At 37.2% G+C, this 26,739-nt stretch overlaps 1 protein-coding gene across 2 annotated transcripts in view; it reads left to right on the plus strand.

Annotated features, from left to right (window-relative positions):
- LOC126253216 (prostaglandin E synthase 2-like) overlaps window positions 1-26,739 on the plus strand; it is a 53,114-nt gene that overhangs the window by 20,764 nt on the left and 5,611 nt on the right. For both annotated transcript variants that reach the window (XM_049954408.1, XM_049954401.1), the window contains exon 4: window positions 19,170-19,281. In XM_049954408.1, the coding sequence (XP_049810365.1) occupies window positions 19,170-19,281 (112 nt within the window). The remainder of the gene's footprint in view (window positions 1-19,169; window positions 19,282-26,739) is intronic.

The following is a 26,739-nucleotide window of genomic DNA, read 5'->3' on the forward strand; positions in this document are numbered from 1 at the left end:
GAGATAAAGATGGAAAGAAAGAAAGAAAGAAAGAGAGAGAGAGAGAGAGAGAGAGGGGAGGGGGGGGAGGAGAAAAAAAAACACAATGAGAGAAGCTGACAGAATACATGCCACTGAGTAGCTAATTACAAAATGTGCCAGGAAAGGGAATAAATAATTTCACAACTCTTTGCGACATGCCTAGCACAGGAAAGATCATAAATATCTAGGTGTATATGGAAAGCCAGAAATCTAATGTAATAACATTGACCATCCCCTGGGAACCATGATTTTTTAATAAAAGGTAGCCTTGTGTTTATTCAGGGTATTTGCTATCTCCATTCCAAAGTTCATCCAGAAGTGTCCAGCCACTTCAGTGTAAAACAGTAACAAAAACATTCTAGATCAATGAAGAAAGAAAATCAGCAATTTCTAGTTTAGTACAGCGCAAAGTTCAGTATATTTGTATGTGCAACATCATCATCAGCCTTCACGTGTGAGGGCTCCCGTGTCATAATTCAATCCAGCCTCACTAAAAGCCTATCACGTTATACATGTAAAGGCACGATGTCTCTCTGTCCTACAGCATTCAAATGACACCTCCGTTGTGAGTCTTAAAGTGTTTCTGAAGCTATATGATGTGCTTTACACTCAGTAGCTGAAATGCAGCTGGCTTGTATGGGAGTATAGATTAAACACTGTGAGGATTGTATAAGCATTATATTAATTACTTCGAATCATATTATGTAGAAGATATTAAACAAGAAAAGCATTTGTACAAATACAATACAGTTCAGAGGTCATAGAGCAGATATCTTTTTTCAAGAGTATCGTAACACATTTCACTTTATGATCTTCAAATCGATAAATATCTTGCACTAAACTCTGTTAAATGTAGCCCATGTGTTAATTAAGGGTATATGCTAATTCCGTTCCAGATTTCTTCAGGATCCGTCCAGCCATTTCAATGTGGAACAAACATACATACAAACATTCACATTTATAATATATATGGGATGAAGCCAGAGATTAAGAAAATAAGACTACAGCAAATTCTGTGGGAGGAGTGGTACTATTTGGTAGTGGAGGATGAAAGCAGGGGGGTAATATATATAATATTAATTATGCTAAAACTTCACCATGACCATGGAACAACTGATTTTTTAAATAATAATAATAATAATAATAATAATAATAATAATAATAATAATTCCCGTGGAGGCCCGGGAAAAGAATAGGCCTCCGGTATGTTCTGCCAGTCGTAAAAGGCGACGAAAAGAACAAACCACTAATAGGGCTAACCCCCCTTTTAGTGTGATTCCTTGGTTCAGGACAGAACTAAAGAAGCCTCGGACAAGCGTCGTCATGGTCGGGGACGGCGCTTGAACCCTATGCCCGCCCACAATGGTAATGACACTGCTAGCCAACTGGAAAATGATTTAAATCCAAATAGAGGTGTTTTGCAGGATATGCTTCCTGCAACCACCCTAGAAGGAAAACAAAGACAGAGGATGAGATGGTCAGATGAAGTTAATCGACACCTCATGTTCTGTTATTACCAAGCAACAAACCTAGGAACCAACACAACTGGATACAGATCACAAGTATACACAACATTTATTACCAGATACCCAGAATTAAAATTTTTAACAGAACAACGTCTATCTGATCAGATTCGTGTAATAATAAAAAATAACAGGATACCCCAGTCAGAATTAGAAAACATCAAACAACAAGTACAACAAATACTGGAACAAAATAATGTGCAATTAGAAGAAGAAGAAGAAGAAAATACAGTAATGGACTCAAACATCCCAGAGCAAACAAACAAAGAACAACATGCATCAATTAAACAATCAGAGGAAAATGAAATTTTAAGACAGCCACCAGCACAAGCACAAATAGAACACGAAGTGACACACATGTTAGATATAGAAGAAAAATTTCAGTTGACATATATAGAATACAAAGACACAAATACAGACATTAGACCATTCTTGCATAGACCACCAAATAGCCCACAAGTCGAAACAACAATAAAAACTATCAACACAATCATACACAACAAAATAAATGAATACACAACTATGGAAGAGTTACAACTACTGGTTTATGTAGGAGCACTCACTACACTAAATATACACACTAGGCAGATATCAGAACCAACCAACACACAGAAGAAACCCACAAAACCAGCATGGCAACACAGGCTACAGATCAGAATAGAAAAACTGAGAAAAGACATCGGACAGTTAACACAATTTATAAGAAATGAAATATCAGACAAAAAACGAAAAAGGTTAGGTAAAATCTCACAACAAGAAGCAATAGAGCAATTAGATGAAAAGAAGCAAAAATTACAAGCTTTGGCGAAACGACTTAGAAGATACAAAAAAAGTGAAAATAGAAGGAAACAAAACCAAACATTCAACACAAACCAAAAGAAATTTTACCAAACAATAGATAACACACACATAAAAATAGACAATCCACCAAACATAAGAGACATGGAACACTTCTGGAGCAGCATATGGTCAAACCCGGTACAACATAATAGGTATGCACGGTGGATACAAGCAGAAACAGATACATACAAGATGATACCACAAATGCCTGAAGTGATAATTTTGCAACATGAAGTCACCCGAGCAATTAATTCTACGCACAATTGGAAAGCCCCTGGAAATGATAAAATAGCAAATTTCTGGCTAAAGAAGTTCACCTCAACACATTCACATCTAACTAAATTATTTAACAGTTACATTGCAGACCCATACATATTCCCTGATACACTTACACATGGAATAACTTATCTGAAACCTAAAGATCAAGCAGACACAGCAAACCCAGCTAAATATCGCCCCATAACATGCCTACCAACAATCTACAAAATATTAACTTCAGTCATTACACAGAAATTAATGACATATACAACACAGAACAAAATTATAAATGAAGAACAAAAAGGCTGCTGCAAAGGAGCACGAGGATGTAAAGAGCAACTGATAATAGATGCAGAGGTGACATATCAAGCTAAAACTAAACAAAGGTCTCTACACTACGCATACATTGATTACCAAAAAGCTTTTGATAGTGTACCCCACTCATGGTTACTACAAATATTGGAAATATACAAAGTAGATCCTAAATTGATACAGTTCCTAAACATAGTACTGAAAAACTGGAAAACCACACTTAATATCCAAACAAATTCAGATAATATCACATCACAGCCAATACAGATTAAGCGTGGAATATACCAAGGAGACTCATTAAGTCCTTTCTGGTTCTGCCTTGCTCTGAACCCACTATCCAACATGCTAAATAATACAAATTATGGATACAATATTACTGGAACATACCCACACAAAATCACACATTTGCTATACATGGATGATCTAAAACTACTGGCAGCAACAAATCAACAACTCAACCAATTACTAAAGATAACAGAAGTATTCAGCAATGATATAAGTATGGCGTTTGGAACAGACAAATGTAAGAAAAATAGCATAGTCAAGGGAAAACACACTAAACAAGAAGATTACATATTGGTTAACCACAGCGACTGCATAGAAGCGATGGAAAAAACAGATGTCTATAAATATCTAGGATACAGACAAAAAATAGGAATAGATAATACAAATATTAAAGAAGAACTAAAAGAAAAATATAGACAAAGACTAACAAAAATACTGAAAACAGAATTGACAGCAAGAAACAAGACAAAAGCTATAAATACTTATGCCATACCAATATTGACCTACTCATTTGGAGTAGTGAAATGGAGTAACACAGACCTAGAAGCACTCAATACACTTACACGATCACAATGCCACAAATATAGAATACATCACATACATTCAGCAACAGAAAGATTCACATTAAGCAGAAAGGAAGGAGGAAGGGGATTTATCGACATAAAAAACCTACACTATGGACAGGTAGACAATTTAAGAAAATTCTTTCTAGAACGAGCAGAAACTAGCAAAATACACAAGGCAATCACTCATATAAATACATCGGCTACACCACTGCAACTTCATAACCACTTCTACAACCCTTTAGATCACATAACATCAACAAATACGAAAAAAGCAAATTGGAAAAAGAAAACACTACATGGCAAGCACCCGTATCATCTAACACAGCCACACATCGATCAAGACGCATCCAACACATGGCTAAGAAAAGGCAATATATACAGTGAGACAGAAGGATTCATGATTGCAATACAGGATCAAACAATAAACACCAGGTATTACAGCAAGCATGTTATTAAAGATCCCAATACCACAACAGATAAATGCAGACTTTGTAAACAACAAATAGAAACAGTAGATCACATCACAAGCGGATGTACAATACTAGCAAATACAGAATACCCCAGAAGACATGACAATGTCGCAAAAATAATACATCAACAGCTTGCCTTACAACATAAACTTATAAAACAACACGTTCCTACATACAAGTATGCACCACAAAATGTACTGGAGAATGATGAATACAAATTATACTGGAACAGAACCATTATAACAGATAAAACAACGCCACATAACAAACCTGACATCATACTCACCAATAAAAAGAAGAAATTAACACAATTAATCGAAATATCCATACCCAATACAACAAATATACAAAAGAAAACAGGAGAAAAAATTGAAAAATACATCCAACTGGCTGAGGAAGTCAAAGACATGTGGCATCAGGATAAAGTTGACATCATACCAATTATACTATCAACTACAGGAGTCATACCACACAGTATCCACCAATACATCAATGCAATACAGCTACATCCAAACATATATATACAATTACAGAAATCCGTAATTATTGATACATGTTCAATTACCCGAAAGTTCCTAAATGCAATATAACATGTACCGTACAGCAAAAAGGAAGTGACGCTTGATAAAGGTCCGCGTCACTCCATTCTTAACCAGACTTCTAAAAAGTCTGAGAAAGTAAAGAAATAATAATAATAAAATCAGTTGTTCTATGGTCATGGTGAAGTTTTACCATAATTTTTGATGATACGTCTACTGTAACTGAATCTAATGGTTATGATGATGTATATCATGAGACTGATAAGTCACAGTTACAATTTCACTCAACTGTGTAAGAACTAATGCGCTGTCACTGACAGTATGTTTATTGCATGCATCTACATCTACAGCTACGTGATTACTCCGCTATTCACAATAAAGTACCTGGCAGAGGTTTCAAAGAACCACCTTCATGCTGTGTCTCTACTGTTCCACTCTCGAACGGCATGCGGGAAAAACAAGCACTTAAATTTTTCTGTGCAAGCCCTGATTACTCTTATTTTATCGCGATGATCATTTCTTCCTATGTAGGTGGGTACGAACAGAATGTTTTCGCAATCGGAGGAGAAAACTGGTGATTGAAATTTCATGAGAAGATCCCATCGCAACGAAAAACGCCTTTGTTTTCATGATTGCCAATGAATTGCAATTATTGGTTTGCTCTACCCACAATATTATCTATGTGATCGTTCCAATTTAGGTTATTTGTAATTGTAATCCCTAAGTATTTAGTTGAATTTGCAGCCCTCACATTTGTGTGACTTATCACGTAATCACAATTTAGCTGATTTCTTTGAACAGATATGCAGTAGTATTGTAGAGTTTCTGTCAAATAGAGTATCATACATGATCTGAAATGGAGAGTCATTGGAAACAAACATAACATCATATTAGTTCTGCAAGGTTCGCAGGAGAGCTTCCGTAAAGTTTGGAAGGTAGGAGATGAGGTACTGGCAGAAGTAAAGCTGTGAGTACCGGACGTGAGTCGTGCTTCGGTAGCTCAGTTGGTAGAGCACTTGCCCACGAAAGGCAAAGGTCCCGAGTTCGAGTCTCGGTCGGGCACACAGTTTTAATCTGCCAGGAAGTTTCATATCAGCGCACACTCCACTGCAGAGTGAAAATCTCATTCTGGAAACATCCCCCAGGCTGTGGCTAAGCCATGTCTCCGCAATATCCTTTCTTTCAGGAGTGCTAGTTCTGCAAAGTTCGCAGGAGAGCTCCTGTAAAGTTTGGAAGGTAGGAGACGAGGTACTGGCAAAAGTAAAGCTGTGAGTACCGGACGTGAGTCGTGCTTCGGTAGCTCAGTTTGTAGAGCACTTGCCCGCGAAAGGCAAAGGTCCCGAGTTCGAGTCTCAGTCGGGCACACAGTTTTAATCTGCCAGGAAGTTTCATAACATCATATTGTTCTGTAGGACTGCTGCTATTTGGAGAACAGGGGGGCGCATTTTCTTTAGTGAATTTAAAAGTAGTGGGAGCCACGGCGAGAGGACTGTTGCAGATGGAAGATATTTAATTTCTTAACCAATATATAGAGGTAATGTTTGGATGAATCATATAACTGAAATGGCTTATTGAAGTGGTAGAAGGAGCACATGTTGCTACATTAGAAATATTGGTTAATGCAAAATTATGGAGCTAAAAGTAGAAAGTGTGGAAAGTTACACTGTAGCTGTGCATACACCATAAGTATTGTTCATCTAGCAGGTACAATTGCCAATACTTTATTTACGCAAATTCTTCCACTTTCTGCTGGTTAAAGACTTGGAAACTGAGATCTCAAAGAAAGTTAGATGGACTATACATGTACAGGACTTAGTATATACTGTTATTTACTTTCTAAGATTTACAGGCAATTTTGTCTTTTATAGAAGGGTGACATGTAAAGCTAATTATTGTGAATTTTCAAAATACATACATAAAATTATTATTTGAAGCAGAAATTGACTTCTGCTCACAAAGTTTAATTTATAGGTGTATATGAAAGATTTTAAGTCACTATTGATAGAGAAATACTAAATGAAACACGTTGGGCTGTCAAAAGGGAAAAGTATAAAGCCTTAAACAACATCCATAGTATATTAAACTTATCTAAGGGCACCTCACCAAACCCAAAGAAATTCTGGTCCTGTCTAAAGGCTCTCAGTGACTCCAAAATTAGTATCTAGCACTAAAGGATAACATTGCACCTAAAACTGAGGATAACAAAGCAAAACGAGAAATGCTGAGGATGCAACCTGTAATCTTGGATGGAGACATATCAACAGAACTGAAGTAACTACAGGCATGACCAAGGAAAGTTTGGGGGAACCTTTGGTGTTCCTGTTGTATATTAATGATATGGTAGACCAAATTAATAGTAACCTCACACTTTTCACTGATAATGTATTTATCTATTAAGTTGGTGCATAAATTTGTATTGTTTTACCATGAATTTAGTAAAAACTACAACTAAATACAGTATAACAGAAACTTCAGTCATCAGTAATATATTCTCCTTCACTATTTACAAGAGTCTGCCTACACCGGGGTAAATTTTAGATTCTGCAACCATAGAAACCCCAAAGATCTTCTTGAATGTGGAAAGTCACTAATGTCAAGGGACAAAATAGCAAGGTCATCAGTCTTGTAGGGATATGAAATAGAATGATCACACAGGATTAGTTGAAGGTAAAGTAGATGGCAGATTTCAGTTCATTGATATGACCCTGAGAAAATGCAATCCAGTTGCAAAAGAAATTGCTTACTCAACACTTGTGCAATCCATCTTAGAAAGTTGCTTAAGTGTGTCACAATGATACCAGGTTTGTTCAACTCATGGAAAAATATCTCTGAGCTACTGAATACCTTTAACTGTTAAAAAATATGAGAAGTCTACATTTCACTATGTATTTGAGGTTCACTTTCTCTTTTCATGTGTTCAGGCATGACCTTGCAGCAGTATTAATGTAATTTTCATCTTATATGATGGAACATTTGTGTAAATCTTGTAGATAAAATTCATTCTGGAAATCATTGAAGTGTCTAAATATTATTTACTTACGTAAGAAATTTATAAGTATGGAACAGCCTTAAAGAATTTTCATATCACTTGGTTTTCTATGGTACTATGCTCAGACTGTTAGCTCTGTATTTTTAGTCTTCAGTTAGCAATAAAATTGTTTGTTCAGTGTAAACACAAGAAAATGTCTAAACTCCTGGAATCCTCTGAGCGATGTCCACTAACAACGCAACACAGCAACGTCTTGACTCTATGGAGTGCGTGACACGTCTCCCAATTCTCTTAACATCAGATACTACCTAAACTTTCCATAGCTCTTGCACTACTTTGAGTTTGTCTGCCAGTGGCTGACTGCAACTGTGCCTCTTCCATTATGTCATTTTGTCATAGTGTCATGCAATAAGATACGAGGTTATACAACTGTGAACCAATTGGCCAACCTTAACTATTCTTTCATAATCATCTTAGGGTTGAAGCTCTTTTTTTCCATGTTTGCTTTAACAATATGTATGTTCTGTGGATAGGGTCCGCCTTTCATAAAACTTACGTTTATTTGAATTACTCCATCACCTTGTATTAATTTTATCATAGAATTCCTTATATACATGTTCTCCACATTTGACTGATAGCCACTGCCGTTCATGTTTTTATTTGATAAGGTGGACTGATAATGTAACGAATGAGAAGGTTCTGCACAGAATTGGAGAAAGAAATATATGGAGAACACTGATAAGAAGAAGGGACAGGATGATAGGACATATGTTAAGATATCAGCGAATAACTTCCATGGTACTAGAGGGAGTTGTAGAGGGAAAAACTTTAGAGGAAGACTGAGATTGGAATATATCCAGCAAGTAATAGAGGACATAGGTTGCAAGTACTACTCTTAGTGAAGAGGTTGTGACAGGAGAGGAATTCATGGCAGGAAACCTGAATTAGTCAGAAGACTGATGACACAAAAAAAAGGAAGGAGGAGGCCACTTTGCCACCACAGGTGTGTGTTTTTACAGTGGATTCATCAGATGCAGCTGGTTGCAGCATGACACATTGTACAGGAGTCTCGACAGCCTTGACACATTGAGCAAAGTCTTTGCTTCATTGTCAGACGGTATGACAGTCCTTCCACCTACCACTTAGCAGTGTGTCACTATTGATTACAAAATTAGACACATCTGCTCCTGTGGATATCCCACTAAGAGGATGCAGTCAGCTCACTAATGTGTTTGCCACATCTGGAGGTGTTAAGTCAGTTGCACTGACGAAATATTGTGGGGATTCGATGATATATGATATTTCGTTTGAGAACTGATTCTAATACTATCCAATGGCTATGACACTATCTGTTGTAGAATGTTAGAATATATTCTTAGCACAATGGTAATGAGATATCCCAAATATAATGACCTCCTCCTTGCCATCCAGCATGGATTCTGAAAACATTGTTCTTAGGAAACATAACTTGTGCTTTTCTTGCAGGACATTCTAAAAACCATGGATTATGGCAGTCGGGTAGATGCAGTATTTCTCAATTTCCTAAATGACTGTTCCCTTCATTCAACTATGGAACTCGTGTGGTGTTGTGCTAAGTCCTACTCGTAACTGCAACCAGAATCCACTCACTCTTAGTGATGTGAGATGTGCCAGAAAAATTATGCAACTTACTGCTCCACAGATTTACACAGAAACGTTTTTAGGTGAACTCAGATTAGCCCTCTGCATTGCTATGGTATTAAATTAGTCTAAACTAAGATTACCAAACTCATTTTGAGTTGCAAGGTAGGGTTAAGCTGTTGTGATGTCTATGCAACAAATAAAATCCTGTGTAGTCTAGGTACTTTCAGAAACATTCCGAGATCCAACCAGTGGACTGGGAAGTGTACATTGCTAACAGTTCACGTGCTGCCTCCATCTGTCTCCTAACAATATCTGCCATTAAACTCAACACCAACAAAACTGGAATACATTTCAAAGACAGATGGTCAAAGGCGTACATAACATTGTACTTGAAGCTTCCAAAGAAACAGATGACATTCATTGGTTTCAGTTAAACTGTTCCTCTAGTATCTGCCCAAAAAATTCAGAGACTGTTTTTATTCTTGACCTGAATGGTAACAGTGCACTAACTATGGTGGTAGCTTGAACTAACAACTGTAAACAACAGATGTTGATTTGACCAGTCAGTTGTGAGCAGGCAATGTTAAGTAGTGGACGTGTGACTGTAGTGTGTCATCATTGGCGTGTCACAAATCACAGTGAAGCTGCATCTCTAAATCAAATGTTCAAGATATTCTCCAGAATGTTTTAAAGAAGAGGGACACGTGCCAAGTTTGTCCCATAGATCTTGACTTCTGAACATAAACAATTATGTGTGGACAGCTGATGTGACTTTATTGAAATGTAAAAGTGGAAATTTCTTTTCTGGAAATATCATGGGTGATGAGACTTTGTCCTATCAGTATGAACCTACCACAATGTGACAAAGTGCAGAAAAGATAGTCACATGAAGGGTCAACACTTTGACGGCATAACTGACATTCAAGCCAGTGTAACATGTGAGTTGAGCAACATCCCAAAGATGGACTTTTGTCATGTTGTACTCAAGTGGGGGAGGGGGGAGGGTATTATGCAGAATCCTTGAAAAATTAAAACCAACATCTTAACCTCTCTCTCTCTTTTTTATTAATGCAGTCTTAAAACTTTTTGGTCTAATGGGATACTCTGACACTTGTACCCAAATGCTATGTCCGACTGACTACTGGTACCACTATTTGATACCATGCCTAAGCCTACTGACCACATGTTTACTCACCAAATTACACCACTTGCACAGAAAACAAGAAAAACTCAGTCAAAGTTTTAAGCACGTGTTTGGAAACACACTTTCAGATTCTTGCAGGCTTTACATATTTGAAAAATAGGTTGGTTGATCACTACAGATTACTGATAACCAACTGCAGAAATATATTTTGAAACACCATATCTGACCTAGAGGGCATAAGACTTTCCTCCTATACACTGCGGGTGCTCATGGTTTCCCGAACTCCAAGCAGATCTCTGAATTCTTTTTAACATTTAAACTCTTCAGCCAATTATCCTCAGGAACAGGATACAGGATGTTTCATGCTATCACTAAAACTCTCTTCAGCAAAGACTGACATATTTCCTGTTAGGTCTTTTCAGAGTTTATTGCAGTAGGTGTTGGAAAACATCAGCCATCCTGGGGTAATCAGTCACCATTTAAATCAGCATAGCAGGCCCAGATCACACCCCATTCAGACAAGAGCAGAAAGACTGATCCATCATTTCCAGGCTGGCCAAAACCACCTTCCTCTGGAAACAAACACTGGCAAACAGTAGTAAAGGATGCAGCCCACTCATGCGGCCAGGGAACAAGTTAAAATTTGACTCAGTACCATACCATTACTTATTAATGATGGTGCTATCATCTGGACATCAAATGAAAACTGTGCCTGGCCTTTGAGGATTCATTGGGAAGGACGATGCAACCTGTAATCTTGGATGGAGACATATCAACAGAACTGAAGTAACTACAGGCATGACCAAGGAAAGTATGGGGGAACCTTTGGTGTTCCTGTTGTATATTAATGATATGGTAGATCAAATTAATAGTAACCTCACACTTTTCACTGATAATGTATTTATCTATTAAGTTGGTGCATAAATTTGTATTGTTTTACCATGAATTTAGTAAACACCACAAATAAGTACAGTATAACAGAAACTTCAGTCATCAGTAATATATTCTCCTTCACTATTTACAAGAGTCTGCCTACACTGGGGTAAATTTTCGATTCTGCAACCATAGAAACCCCAAAGGTCTTCCTGAATGTGGAAAGTCATTAATGTCAATTCAAAATGAGAAAACAGTTTTCTTACTGTGCCATGTCCAGTGGCATTCTTGCCATACGTGGTACAAAAATTTCTGCCTGCCTTCACTGCTGCAACCCCCCTCCACTTGACACTTGGTTTTCTAATGTCTGCAGCTCCACTCACTATCTCCCGATGACAAACTGACAATATGTAAACTTAAATAGCAACAGTGAACTGCAAATAAAAAATGACAATAAATAAACCCATCAATATGCAATGTGCAATGTGCAAGACAAAATGCTACAAACTTATGCACCAATGTAATATAATGAAGAACTGTCCGGAAAATCTGCACAAGTATTCTGTCTGATCTTGATAACATTTGGGAGTGGTGCAAAATATTGGCAACTTGTTTTAACTGTCCAGAAATGTAAAACTGTGCAATTAACAGAATGATAAAAAAGCCAACATAGTATCCTGTGACTACAATAGTAATACATAACAATTCAGTCTTTCAGGGATATGAAATAGAATGATCACACAAGATCAGTTGTAGGTAAAGTAGATGGCATACTTTAGTTCATTGGTATGACACAGAGAAAATGCAATCCAGTTACAAAAGAAATTGCTTACTCAACACTTGTGCAATCCATCTTAGAAAATTGCTTAAGTGTGTCACAACTATACCAGGTTTGTTCAACTCATGGGAAAATATCTCGGAGCTACTGAATACCTTTAACTGTTAAAAAAATATGAGAAGTATATATTTCACTGTGTATTTGAGGTTCACTTTCTCTTTTCATGTGTTCAGGCATGACCTTGCAACAGTATTAATGTAATTTTCATCTTATATGATGGAACATTTGTGTAAATCATGTAGATAAAATTCATTCTGGAAATCATTGAAGTGTCTAAATATTATTTACTTACTTAATAAATTTATAAGTATGGAACAACCTTAAAGAATTTTCATATCACTTGGTTTTCTATGGTACTATGCTCAGACTGTTAGCTCTGTATTTTTAGTCTTCAGTTAGCAATAAAATTGTTTGTCCAGTGTAAACGTTGTAATGTTACTCACGTGGAAGTGATACATCATAGGTAGCTCATCTTTGATCTCAGTTAAGGATAGTAAAAGAAAGTGTAATTCAAAGTTGTAGAAGAGGAGAATCGTCATACAGAAAATGAAACATGAAGTACAATTATAACTAGGGTCGATGTAGGTGTCATTGTACAAAAATTCTCAAAGAATGTGAATCTCCTGAGGATTTTAGCATGTAACTATAACCCCTTCATGCTAGTGGTATCAAAGTATATTCCAGTTCCACACATTGCATCTTTCAAGTCAGCAGTAGTGTTATCTAGCTTAGCATTTAACTTTGCACTTTTGAGATTTAAATCAGGGCCAAATTGTTCTATAAAAGTCTGCAGTAATCTTTTCCCAATCAAAAACTGTCAAATAGCAGGTGACTTTGTTGAAGTATATATAAAAATCATCAGTTTTTAACCATACAACATGATGCATGCCCCCCCCCCCCCCCACCACACACACACACACACACACACACACACACACACACACACACACACACACAGAACTCCTGAAGATAGATGTTGACTCTGGATATTCTACCACAGACACAGTCCCATTGACTGTTCAGAGATGTCACCAAACCCGCCCAAAGATGTAAACAACCATGCATGAGCAGTGCCTATTAGATGGAGGGGGTCCGACAGCTGATCAGTTCCAGTCATTCCACCACGAAGGAGGTACGCGGCTCGTGTTGTCTGTAGTTCAACCATGCCTAGACAGTCAATACTGCAGTTCGATCATGTCCGCATTGTTACTTTGTGCCAGGAAGGGCTCTCAGCAAGGGAAGTGTCCAGGTGTCTCGGAGTGAATCAAAGCGATGTTGTTTGGACATGAAGGGCATGCAGAGAGACAGGAACTGTCAATGACTTCCTGCTGGGTGACAGGCTCACCCAGGTTTTAGGTAAGAGGTCCGCCAGTCATGATTACCTCCTTGTTTCCCTTCGGTTTCTGTTATTTTTTCCTTGTGTTTTCTTTCCTTTTTTAGTGCGTTTCTTCTCCTCTTGTTTTGCCTCTGTATATGAGGATTTGGAATTGCGTCAGGTCTGTGTCTTTTAGCCGTTCTCCTTGTTCGCTGTCCGTCTTAGTCCCTTCACTGCATGTGTTCCTGTTTTTATGCGTTTGGGCACTGATGACCATGCTGTTTAGCGCCCGTAAACTTCAAACAAACACACACACACACACACACACACACACACACACACACACACACACACACACACACTGTCAATGACATGCCTTGCTCAGGCCGCCCAAGGGCTACTGTTGCAGTGGATGACCACTACCTACGGATTGTGACACAGAGGAACCCTAACAGCAATGCCAACATGTTGAATAATGCTTTTCGTGCAGCCACAGGACGTGGTATTATGACTCAAAGTGTGTGCAGTAGGCTGTATGATGTGCAACTTAACCCCCGACGGTGATGGCGAGGTCCATCTTTGCAACCACGACACTATGCAGCTTGGTACAGATGGGTCCAGCAACATGCCAAATGTACAGCTCAGGATTGGCAACACATTCTCTTCACTGATGAGTGTCACATATGCATTCAACCAGACAATCATCGGTGACGTGGTTGGAGGTTGAACACTTTAGACACACTGTCCAGCGAGGGCAGCAAGGTGGAGGTTCCCTGCTGTTTTGGGGTGGCATTATGTGGGGCTGACGTATACCGCTGGTGGTTTTGGAAGTCACCATAATGGCTTTACGTGAATGCCATCCTCTGACCGATAGTGCAACCATATCGGCAGCATATTGGCGAGGCATTCGTCTTCATGGACAACAATTCGCGCCCCCATCATGCACAACTTGTGAATGACTTCCTTCAGGATAATGACATGGCTTGACTAGAGTAGCCAGCATGTTCTCCAGAGATGAACCCTATCGAACATGCCTGAGATAGATTGAAAAGAGCTGTTTATGGACGACGTGACCCACCAACCACTCTGAGGGATCTACACTGAATCACCGTTGTGGAGTGGGACGATATAGACCAACAGTGCCTTGATGAACTTGTGGATAGTATGCTATGATGAATACAGGCATGCATCAATGCAAGAGAACGTGCTGCTGGGTATTAGAGGTACCTGTGTGTACAGCAATCTGGACTACTATCGGTGAAGATCTCGCTGTATGGTAGTACAACATGCAATGTGGGGTTTACATGAGCAATAAAAAGGTCAGAAATGATGTTTATATGGCTTCAACACAGTGAATTTGTACAGCTCATCACATCAAGATGATGATGCTGAGTTAGATCACTGCATATGTTACCGCCCGGTTGTTGTAGATTCTTGCGCTTCTTCCATTGATACTGCTAGCTACTGCGTCATTGCTGAAGACATGTTGTCAGCCACCAGTCATTCTTCCTGTGGACTTACAATTCCTCTGCAATGTATTTTTGGCTAGTAACTGTTACTTATTGGCAAAATTATTTCCTTTTTAAAGTTGACTTCCCATGTGAGTATTTAGCGAAGCATTTCTTAATGTTACGTTGTTTACTCAGTTGTCAATGACAACAGCCACACTTTTCCAATAAATCTCTGATTAAAATTCAGAATTCTTCTTAAATAATTCCCCTTTTCTTCTGTTACTCCATTCAGTTCCAGCATTTATTGTTCTGGTGCCAGAATACTATGTTCCACTTGTTTAATTTCTCATGATCTGTAACTACTGGATCTTATTTGGCTCCCCTTTTTTTTTATTTATTCTTGACTGAGATTGTGTGGATTTCTTGGCCTTTTTCTCTTGTAGATGCTGCAGTCTTGCTTAATGCTGGAAGTAATATGTCTTAATACAACATTGGCATCTACATCATACTATGTAAGCACGAGAGTACTTCTGGTGTCAGTAACTGATCCCCCCCCGCCCTCTTCCACTCACAAATGACATGTGGGAAGAATATTAATTTGTTGATACGCCTGTGTATTATCTCAAATTTTTTCGTTGTGGCCATTACGCGAGATGTATATGGGAGGAAGTAATATGTTGTCTGACTCTTCCCCTGAAAGTTCTTCCTCAAAATTTCAACAGTATACCCCTGTGATGCACAGTGCCTCTCTTGTAATGTCTGCTTGGAGAAGTTTGTTGAACATCTCAGTAACGCTCTAGCGCCGCCAAAACGATCCCATGACGAAATGTGCTGTTCTTCATTGGATTTTCTCTCTCTCTCTTCAAACAGTCCAGTTTGGTAAAGATCCCGTATTGATGAATAATACTCAAGACTCATTCAAACTAACACCTTATAAGACACATTCTTCATGGATGAATTACATTTCCTCTAAGATTATGGATGAATTACTTTTCCTTATGAATCTCTGTTTGGCAACCATTTTTCCTACTATGTTTTATGTGGTCATTCCACTTAAGGTCTGTCTGGATATAAACTGTGTAGTTGTACAGTAGGGTTTTCTTTTCGTATGTTACACCCAGGAATTTGTTTGGGATTCAGTAGTAATTCATTGATATCACATTCATAGTATATTACAAGATCTGACTGAATGTTTGGGCAGCTTTTTATAAATACTGTATTTATGGCATGCTTACTTGTTCTTACATGCAAGGGTCCTTTAATAGATTTCACTTGTCTGATATGATTGAGCAATTTTGTCCAAGCTGAAATTTAAAACATGTTAGGTTTTATCTATAGAGTTATAAATTGTCTAGTAGCATGTTTTACAGATTATTTTAAAAATTGTGTCTAAGTTACTTCTTACAGTACTGTACATTACGGTTTCTATCTATTCTATGCATGGACAGAGTGTTGGAAGAATGAGTTTTTGTGTGCCTTTGTGCAAGCTGCTCCTTGAAACATACCATTGTTATTAGCCATTAATATTATCAAAGATGAAATACACAAGTCTGGAAATGAAAGAATTTGAAGATCCTTAGGGAAGCCTTTGCAATAAAGTTATCAACTTAAAAATAGTCTTTGAAATAAATGTGAAGAATTTCTACAATGAAACCTTTTCCATGTATTCTTTGTAAATGATACATGGAAAGCTTAAAAACAAGACATTCTCAATATAGGAATTTTACCTATACTTTAAAGATCTAACATAATAATACAATAATCATCTTGATAGTTCTAAGTACGATAAGAGAATGAATAAATTCAAATGGTTTTTGTGTTTTCTTCATAATGTAAACATTTTTGACTATTGTCCTTGCTCAAGGGCTGATTTACTTCTTCATCTTGGGGTGACAATGCATGGAGCATGCACAAATGCCCCAGGAGATAGTTCCTCTTGAGTTAATATGCTCGTCATCCTTTGAGATGTCTTGCCACATCTAAATTACATTATAAATCCACACAACGGTCTGCTCTCGCAAATATTAAATCACTATTTTGTTTCACGGTTCACGAGCATCATTTGTCGGCCAGGTAGATGTAGGGTTGCTCGTCACTCTTCTGGAGTGATGTGTAACCACACACAATCTTCTGTAAGTCAGTTGCCTTCTACCAAGATTAGGTCATTTTCATACTTATACTTATATTAGTTGAATTATTTTAAAATGCCATTTGTGTGTTCTTTTATACTACAATTGCTTGCAATACCATTCAAGGGCCTCAGTAATAATCAAATTATCTTATGACTATTCAGCTAAGTCCATACCTCATAGATTGTATATTAGGACTGACAGCCTCACTTTATCTATGAAGCTCTGTGAGACAAGTACTGTGAATCTATTAGACTTTTTTTAAAAAACCCTCTGACTACTTCATTCTCTAAGATCTTTGGTTCAGAGAAATGCAGGGAGAGTTATCAGTTGACCAAACTTGATCACAATTAAACCTAACAAAATACAGTCATGTGAACCAAGAGGGCAGGCTACCTACAGTGAAGGAAACACACGGACCTACTAAATAACTTTTTATTTACTGTAACACAACTGGATTCTGTACCCATTTATCAATATATAATAAAGATTTCCTCACAAACATCATTAAAGTTCTGGAAACTTACTTAAAGTTGTAGTAAGTCCCTTGCCAGACTGCAATTTAAAACTCTGTTATTTAATTCTCAGTTACTACATAATTACTACATTTCTTTCTGTGGTGGAATGTATTATTTACCACCCAGCTGGACTCGTGTAATCCAAATGAACTGGTTGATTATTTTATCTTTGTGTTGGTTGGATGGCTGCTTGCTACCCAAGCTTTACTTTTTGACAGCTCCTCCAGTGGCTTATCTTGCCCACACTCAGCAACTACTACTTTGTCTGGTGGTTCTTTCCAAATTCCTGGAGCATCAGTTGCCTCTTCTCTCAAAAAGTGAAGTTGCAGTGTTACAAATACTGCAAAAAATATAATTCAGTTACAGTGTGTGACATAGTAAAAGTTGTTTACTCCTGGGGGAGAAATGTTATTAATGTTGTGTTTGTTACGCGTTATAGAAGTGCCATGTAAGTGAAAAGGAGTGTGTGAGCCTTCTGGTGTGGTAAAGGAGCAAATGAATAGAAATCAGAACTGATGGATTAAGTGGCAAGGTTATATCATTTCCTTGTAGGATATTTATGAGAATCCGATTATATATAGCATTAAATTTCACGTTTAGGAGGTGAATAATGGTGGAGAAGCGAAAAGCAGCACCTAATAGAGAAGTGGTGCTACATGTGTTTGCAAAAGATTGTTTAGTAATATGAGGAATTTATGATGGCAATTAGAAAGTCAACAATGTACTTATACCATAGGCCTATTTTGACAATCCATGGCAGGATACACACATTTAGTCATATGTGACTAGTTGTTGCAAATCCTGCAGGGAGTGTCATACCTGACACAGTCTCAACATGAGTTCATGAACTATGTTCTTAATATTTTGTGGTCATTCATAGTCCCTTTAATGCCACTTTGTAGATGCTCCCTTAAAGTCCATGTCAACAGAATTGGAATTGAATCTATTTGAAAATTTTTTATTACATTTCCTTGCAGCTTACATTGTAATTAAAAGAAATTAACTATAAAGTTGGAGATTTTGACTTTCAGAGTGTAAATGACTTCTTTTTAGACCAAGAAATTTGAATATTTGTTAAGACAGTGAGTGTGTCGTTTCCAGCAACAACATTTTTCTACAGTGCCTTATTGCAATCTAATTGAAACCAGATATTAGAGAAGGAAAGTTGCTACTCACCATATAGCGGAGATGCTTAGTTGCGATAGGCACAACAAAAAGATTCACACAATTATATCTTTCAGCCATTAAGGATTTGCGACTCAGCATCTCCGCTATATGTTGAGTAGCAACTTTCCTTCTCTGGTATTGTTACATTCCATCCTGGATTTTCCGTTGTTTGAAACCAGATATTTATTTATTATTTCTTGACTGTAATTATTCTTCAATTTTAAAAACTGTACAATGTATATGCACAATTTGCATCCAGTTTCTTGTATTTTTGTCCTCAATGACTACATTTCTTTCTTTTTTTATAGGCTTGAAAGGAAATGGAGAAAATGGGTTGATGATGTGTTAGTTCATACCTTATCACCTAATGTGTACCGAACAAGAGCAGAAGCTTTCCAAGCATTCAACTGGTTTTCAGAGGTAGTAAAATTGTACTCATTATTTGACATGTAGTGTCATTCTCCTTTCTCCTAATCCATTTAATTGACTCATTATAACTCCTATAAGTTAACATTTTATTTAATTTTCATATTTTACTGTGTTCTGTGCTGTATACACTCGTTGATTATTTACAAGAAAAATAAATGCATTATAAGAAAGGAAGGCAAGTCTCAATTATATAACAAAGTATACATTGTGAGTATGGTGTGGTAGTGGGCAGAAGGTCAAATGAAATTTGGAGCTAAATACACTTACACTGTAAACGTTGTGTCTGATTAAACAAGTCATTTTGGGTTGCAAGTGCAAACTTTTGAAGACCCAGCTTAATAAAGATGCAAAGTACATAAAAATGTACTAAATGGAAAAATGGAGCAACAGTTATCTGTTGTAACACTTTCCACTGTTTTGGGTTTGTGACTTACTTTTTGAGCAAATTATTAACACATTGGAACAAATGCCATTTACTCTGCAATATTTGACAGTGCAGATGTGTATTTTGTGCCTGTGTGGCTGATTCATTGTAGAAATGCAATGAATAATCTTACAACAGCCATCTTCTGCGTAGTTTACATTGATGCGTATTAAGTAGTCTACACGATTTCATTCACAAAACCCACAATGATTACATACCCAATCCTTATTTAATAACTTTAATGCAGTACCAGCCTTGTAATCCTAATAGCAGATTATCATATGCAACCTGTAGAACAAAGGCAACATATAGTCTGTGAGTTTATGATAATTATAAATATATTCTCTAAGGTATACTTGTCAACTTCAGTATTACAAACATAACCAAGCCCCATGCCGTGAGGCCAAAGTGGATACAGGCATCACACATTCATTGGGTAACAGCACACTTACACTAAATGGGAAGTACAAAGGGCACAAAAGTAATTACCAATAACTAGAGTGCATGAGATAGTTACTTATGTAATGGAATTACTATTACCAATTGTAATTAATTATATTTTCCACTCAGAATCGAAATAGTGGTGGGAGGTACTGAAGCGATTATTCTACAGAAATATAAGCACAATTTTTATAGAATGGAAAGACTGAATATAATATGATTATCAAGATTTAAGTATAATGATTTGCTACTGTGGATTCTTTTTACTATTTAGGTACTGGAATTTAAGGGTTTTTGCAAGTATCAATTATTTGTTTTAGGCTGCCTTTCATGTTACAGCTTAACTATTTTTTCTAGCTATTTCATAAAATAGATGTGATTATATTTCTGTCCTGTAGTCATTTCATTCTCTCTCTTTCTTACCACTGTTTTGGGATTGTATAAGGAAATTAATAAACTATGATTGGTGTGAGCAATGCCTTTTAAATAATGAACCAGCCCATACACATTAGGGCCAGGATTCAAAAGATATATTTTTTTCTTAACTTCTTAAGGTGAATTTTACAACAGTTTATGCACAAATCCAGGTATTGTAGTATAGAAAAATGTATTTTTATCATGAATATAGAGTCATTTTTACATCTTTTTTTATGATAAGTGATATCTTGGGCAACTTTAGCCTAAAATGCATATATGAACATGTTGCATATGGCTCACATAGACTTATGTATTTCCACATCCAACTGCTGTGGACTGATCACATAAATTTACGTTTTTCATTCCGCATACATTTTCTGAGACGTGTTGCTCATGCCAGTAACTATTTCTATGTAACAAAAGGTTACATATGTATTGGAGAGTTCAGTGCAGAGAACAACAGTGTGAACTTTTGTTTTACCACCAACAATCAGTACCATGAAGTAGTCAGTACTGTAGTTATTGCCTTGTGCCGTATTGCGTGAAAAAAGTTGATGGAAAGTGAAATTCTTGCTGAATTGTTTGCAGAAAAGAACACGCCTATAATCAACCAAAGTGAGTCAATTGTGAACATTATAGATGACGAAGCTTCTGACGATAAAAGTTGTCTGAAGAAGGACAAGGGAGGTGAGAATGATAACAGTTCACAATGCGTCTATGGTTGTGAGGAGGGGGGGGGGGGGGGCAGAAGGGCGGAAGGTTTCCTAAAAGAAATTGCAAGAGCCTGGACAGGTGATCAACAAATTGGCGCAGCAGCTGTGTAGGAAACTGTGTAGGAAACTGACCCAATCAGACCTACAAAATGAGCAACTCCCAAGGATCCACCTGGTTGATTGCCAGGGAACATGCATGAACATACTATTCAGACTATTGTGGGAAGTGGAAAAAGGAAATATCCAGCAAAACCTTGCAGAGTTTGTGCAGTGCATCGTAAATGAAGTGAAACAAGATACTACTGCCAGTTTTGTGAATTACCGTTACATGAAGACGTGTTTCCAGAGGTATCACACACTTCAAGAATATTATAACATTAAACAAACATGTCTGCCGAGTTTCAACAGCATCCGACACCAGTACATGCAGCTACATTCAGATAAGAAATGGTCGCTCATTTCATGCGTGTTATGAGAATTGCGCAGCGCAGCAGCTGGTATGCAATGTGTTAACAAGAATAAAAATATGAAAATGTTGTTTACATGTCAGTGCTTCAGATATATTGTCACAAATAAATGCCAGTTTCTACAAAGCTTTCTTTGTCAGGACTATAAGAAACAAGTAATTTAACACGCTAGTCGGTTTGCAGGTGTAAGACATTGCTGCACAGAGTTGACAAAAAACTCTTGGAACCAACAAAGGTGGCATCTGAAGTCATAAACACCTGATATAATTCAGTTTGAATGCAGACCCAGCTTAGTTCAAGATACCAAAGGGAAAGTGGTCCAACAGCACAAAGGTGCAAGGTTTTGTTTGTGCTTTTGGAGATAAGTTCTTCAGCATTAACTAGATGATAGCTTTATTGTAAACACAGCTCAAATATCAGAGTGTTTAAATGAATTCTTCATAAATGTGGCAATGTCTGGTGTTAATGTAACAGTGTATCAGAGTAAACTAAATCCCCTTGGACTCCACCAAGAAGCTGAGTATCTTACAGATTTTAAAAAAGTCACAATAAAGGATGTGGAGAACATTATAAGATAATTAAAAAATAAAAACTCTGCCGGGTCGGATGGGATACTCACTAAAGTGTGTGACATAATAGCACCTCCCTTAAGTAAAATATTCAACCTATCTTTTGAACAGGGATGCTTTCCCGTTATTTTGAAGTACACCAAAGTCGGACCTCTGTTCAAGAAAGTGTCAAGGGAAGACATGGGAAACTATTGCCCTGTTTCTATTCTTCCAGTCGTGTCAAAAGTGTTAGAGAAAGTAGCTGCAAACCAGATCAAAAATTGTATTGTAAAAAAATGATATTATTATAAGTAACCAATTTGGATTTCAACCAGGAAAAAAATACTGTGGATGCAGTGAATACCTTTATTCAAAAGATTTGCAAGTCATTGTATCAGAGGAGTAAAGGTTCAGATATCTGATCTCACAAAAGCATTTTGCACAGTTAACCATGACTTGCTTATCTACAAATTAGACAAATATGAGATTAAGGACAACGCTCTAACGTGGCTCACATCATACTTTCACAACAGAAAACAAAAAGTAACTATCCCTTCAGATGCAGTGAATTATTGTTTGAAATGGAGTACAGTATCACAAGCTGTGCCTCAAGGCTCCATTTTGGGGCCTATCCTGTTCCTGTTCTATGTAAATGACTTACCCCCAAATATAAATTCCGTATCAGTTCTGTTGGCGGATGATACTCCTGTTTTAATTGAAGTTGATGATGCAGAAAAAATTCTGAGCTCCATTGTAAACACACTGGATACCTTAGAAAACTGGTTCCAGTTAAATGGATTGAAACTGAATGTAAAAAGAAAAGAAAAAAAAAAGGTACATTTCAAAACCAAACATTCAAAGTATGAGGAACTTAAAATTCAACTTACGGAAGAAGTCAACACAGTCAAGTTCCTGGGACTAAATGTGGACAAGAACTTCAGTTGGAATACACATATTGACTTCCTATCAAATAAACTATGCAGTTTTACATTTGCAATGCAAATACTAGCAGATTCCACTGTCTTGAGTATGTGAAAATTTACCTATCATAGTTATTTTGAATCTGTTATTAGATACGGTATAATTTTCTGGGAAGTTCAAGTAGTGTATCTCGAATATTGAAACCGCAAAAGAAAATTTGTCAGATATATGTGCACTGCACAGCAAACAGTCTTGTCACTCATTGTTTTGGAAACTACAAATTCCCTCCATATAAGTTTATGAAATTATAATCTTCCTACACACCAGACAAAAATTATTTGAGGAGAATCATTTTAATCACATGTATAACACGAGAAATAAAAATAATTTTGTGCTGTCCTCACACCAGTTGAAATTATATGCATTGACTCCACAGTATATGGGGATGACAAAATATAACAAGTTAATGGGCAAAAACATATTTAATACGAATCCAGAAATTTTAAAAGAAGAGGCTTCAGCAGATTCTGCGGGAGAAATGCTACTATTTAATAGAAGAATACATAGAGGATGAAATGATAATTTGAGGAATGGGTAACAAAGTGTTAGATTTTATTGTATGTATACATAACAAAATTGTATTATTATTATGATGATGTTTGGTAACACCAGCTGTTCTGTGTTTATGGTGAAATTTTACCGCAATTTTGACATGTTTCCTGTACGTGAATCAAATGCGTTGGAGTATAAACCACAATTCACAGTTTGATGGGGAATTATTATTTTGTAAACTGTCTGAAATTAATGCAGAAAAGAGCTAAATGTGCAACAACACTGTAATACTGTCAAACACAGCAGCTGTGTTAAGAGAAGTGCTAAAAATTATAGCAGCCAAACACTATCATGAAAAGAATAGTTGTTACTCATCATATATAGGAGATGCTGGATTGCAGATAGGCACAACAGAAAGTGGCTTTAGTCCAACAAGGTCTTCATCGAAAATAGACAATGAACACACACGCACATTCACGCTAACACCATTGGTTTCAGCTGCCAGAGACTGTGTGTTTCTGTGTGTGTGTGTGTGTTTTGTCTATTTTCAAGGAAGGCCTTGTTGACCAAGAGCACACCTTCTGATAGCCCTTTTGTTGTGCCTATCAGTGATTCAGCATCTCTGCTATATGGTGAGTAGCAACTATCCTTTTGATGTTGGTGTTACATTCCATTCTGAATTTTCCATTGTTCAATTTAACAGCAGAACATAGTTATTTGAACAGACAGGTTCATCTTCAATTGTGCAATCATTTTTCAAGATGTGTGAGATGATGGTCTCTCGCAGCATCCCACTGAAGAAGCTAATGCTTCAGACAGTTCTTGACCAAGTACACCAACATCCAGTTCCAGATGAATATAAATTGGAAAAGAACTATTGACCCATGTGCTACAAGGAGGATGACCAAAAGGTTGGGGGTGAACCTTCTGTTGCTAATTTTGTTCTTGCTGGTGGTGTAAAAGTAGATGTTCCTCCTAACATTTGAAGCTCTCGAGTGAATAAACAACTCGACAGTTGCAATTTTGTTTGACAGCTCTATGAAGCTACTGTGGCTGGATGGTGTGAATAGAGACAACATTTGTTGCTAGTAACAGGTGGTGCTTCATACATGGCTAAAGCAGCCAAGAAGCTTCAGATTCCTTTCCCCAGTGTGGTGTACATCACTTCCTATGGCAAGAAAATCTATGTGAAAGCTCCACTACAGGTGCAGGAATTGAAGGAACGAGCACCTTGACTGCTCCTCTCTACCCCCTCAGCCTGTTCTTACACAATGCAGTTCTCGGCTTAAAACTGCTGAGTATTACTGCACCAACTACACCAAAACAAAGACAATCTTTTGTGATCTTGATAGTGATGAATAAAGTACTACCAAAAATGTAAAAGAGCTCTCTACAGGTACATTGTCTGGGAACTTAGCGTACATCAGTGTCAAGTTTTCAGTGGTATCAAAAGCCATTGTATCAATGGAAGCAGCTGGTATTCAGCTGTGTGACATCCAAATATTGTGCAACATGTACCGAGTGAATTGGATCGAGCTCATGGCCTTTTGGCTGACAAAGTGAACAAAAAATTGCAAAGTGTTCTACAGCAGAATTGTGGATATTCTGCAATGTCCAAAATTAATTACAGTCTTTCTGGAAATGTCACAATATTTGAAGAAAAGGAACTAAAGCTGGCTTGCAGTTACCTCACTATCTTCATGTACTCATATGCGATGTCTGTGATGTGCAAAGGAACTTTCTGTGTACAAAACTATCCTCATCAAGACAACTGTAGATCTTTGAAAATAGAAAACCAGAAAATGCATGTTCTGATCCAGTGCAATTATGCAGAAACTGTAGATTGACAGGAATACATTAAACAAGTGGTGTTTTGTAGTAAAAACAGACATTTCAAAAATAAGTGCTATTTAGTTTCAAACACTGCAAAAAGTAAGTCCTATACTCACAATTTGTTCAGAAGTGAATTTTGTATTACATAGTACATAAAAAATCAACAAGAGTGCTTTTAAACAAACGTAAGTAAAGTTGTATTTTATTTTTTAAGGTCATGTTCATATTAGTTTTAGGTCATAAAGGCATATTTCACTCGTATTTTTTCTTTTAGTCATTGAAATCCGGTCCCTAGTTGTGATCGATCAACATTATCCACTTTGGCTATATGGCAATCAATCTGGCCTGATGGTGTACAGTTAATATCTGAAGGATTTTTGTTAATATCTGAAGGATTTTTGTAATGGGTGACATGATTCCTTTTGATGTTCAGCATACATTCCTAATGGGTCCCTCCCCCTCTCCTCTTCTGCAGTTCCATTTCTCATGATACATTACGTGTGTTTCTGGAAAGAACAATACCTTACTCAATAATTGAGTGAAAATAAACATGGTACTATTTACATGTGTAGACTTTCGCAACTTCCCATAAAATGTACTTCCACAATGCACCCACAGCACGAGAAGTCTGTATTACACTGTGCAAAAGTGCTCAGTGAATCTGTGATGCTGACAACATGGAGCCAGAACTGCAGAAGCTGGAAACTGGATACCACCTTCAGAGTTAATACTATAAGCATCAACAAAGAGTCATACACACAAAGAACAAGAGTGACAAAGATCTGGAGTTAGAACAACAATGTACCACTATTGTACCATACAGTCATGGTCCAGGTGGAGAAAATTCTTGCCCAAGTGAACATTAAACTGATCTGTCAGATCAAAAACAAAATTAGAAGACAATCAATGATGCCATTGATATGCTGCACACTCAGGGTGCTTGTGAGGTAAACACATGTGGAATAATTTACTTCAGAGGGACAGGGCAGCCTATACTCAACAGTATTACACGCCCTGAAGCATCACATTAATACAACATTTTACAACATGACACGGTGTACAACAAACCAGTGTTTTGTGGAAAGCATGCTATTTTCTATCTCCATGTCAATAGCACATGCTTCAATGTGCAT

Source organism: Schistocerca nitens, chromosome 1, assembly GCF_023898315.1.
Source record: "Schistocerca nitens isolate TAMUIC-IGC-003100 chromosome 1, iqSchNite1.1, whole genome shotgun sequence".
NCBI classification, from domain to species: domain Eukaryota; kingdom Metazoa; phylum Arthropoda; class Insecta; order Orthoptera; family Acrididae; genus Schistocerca; species Schistocerca nitens.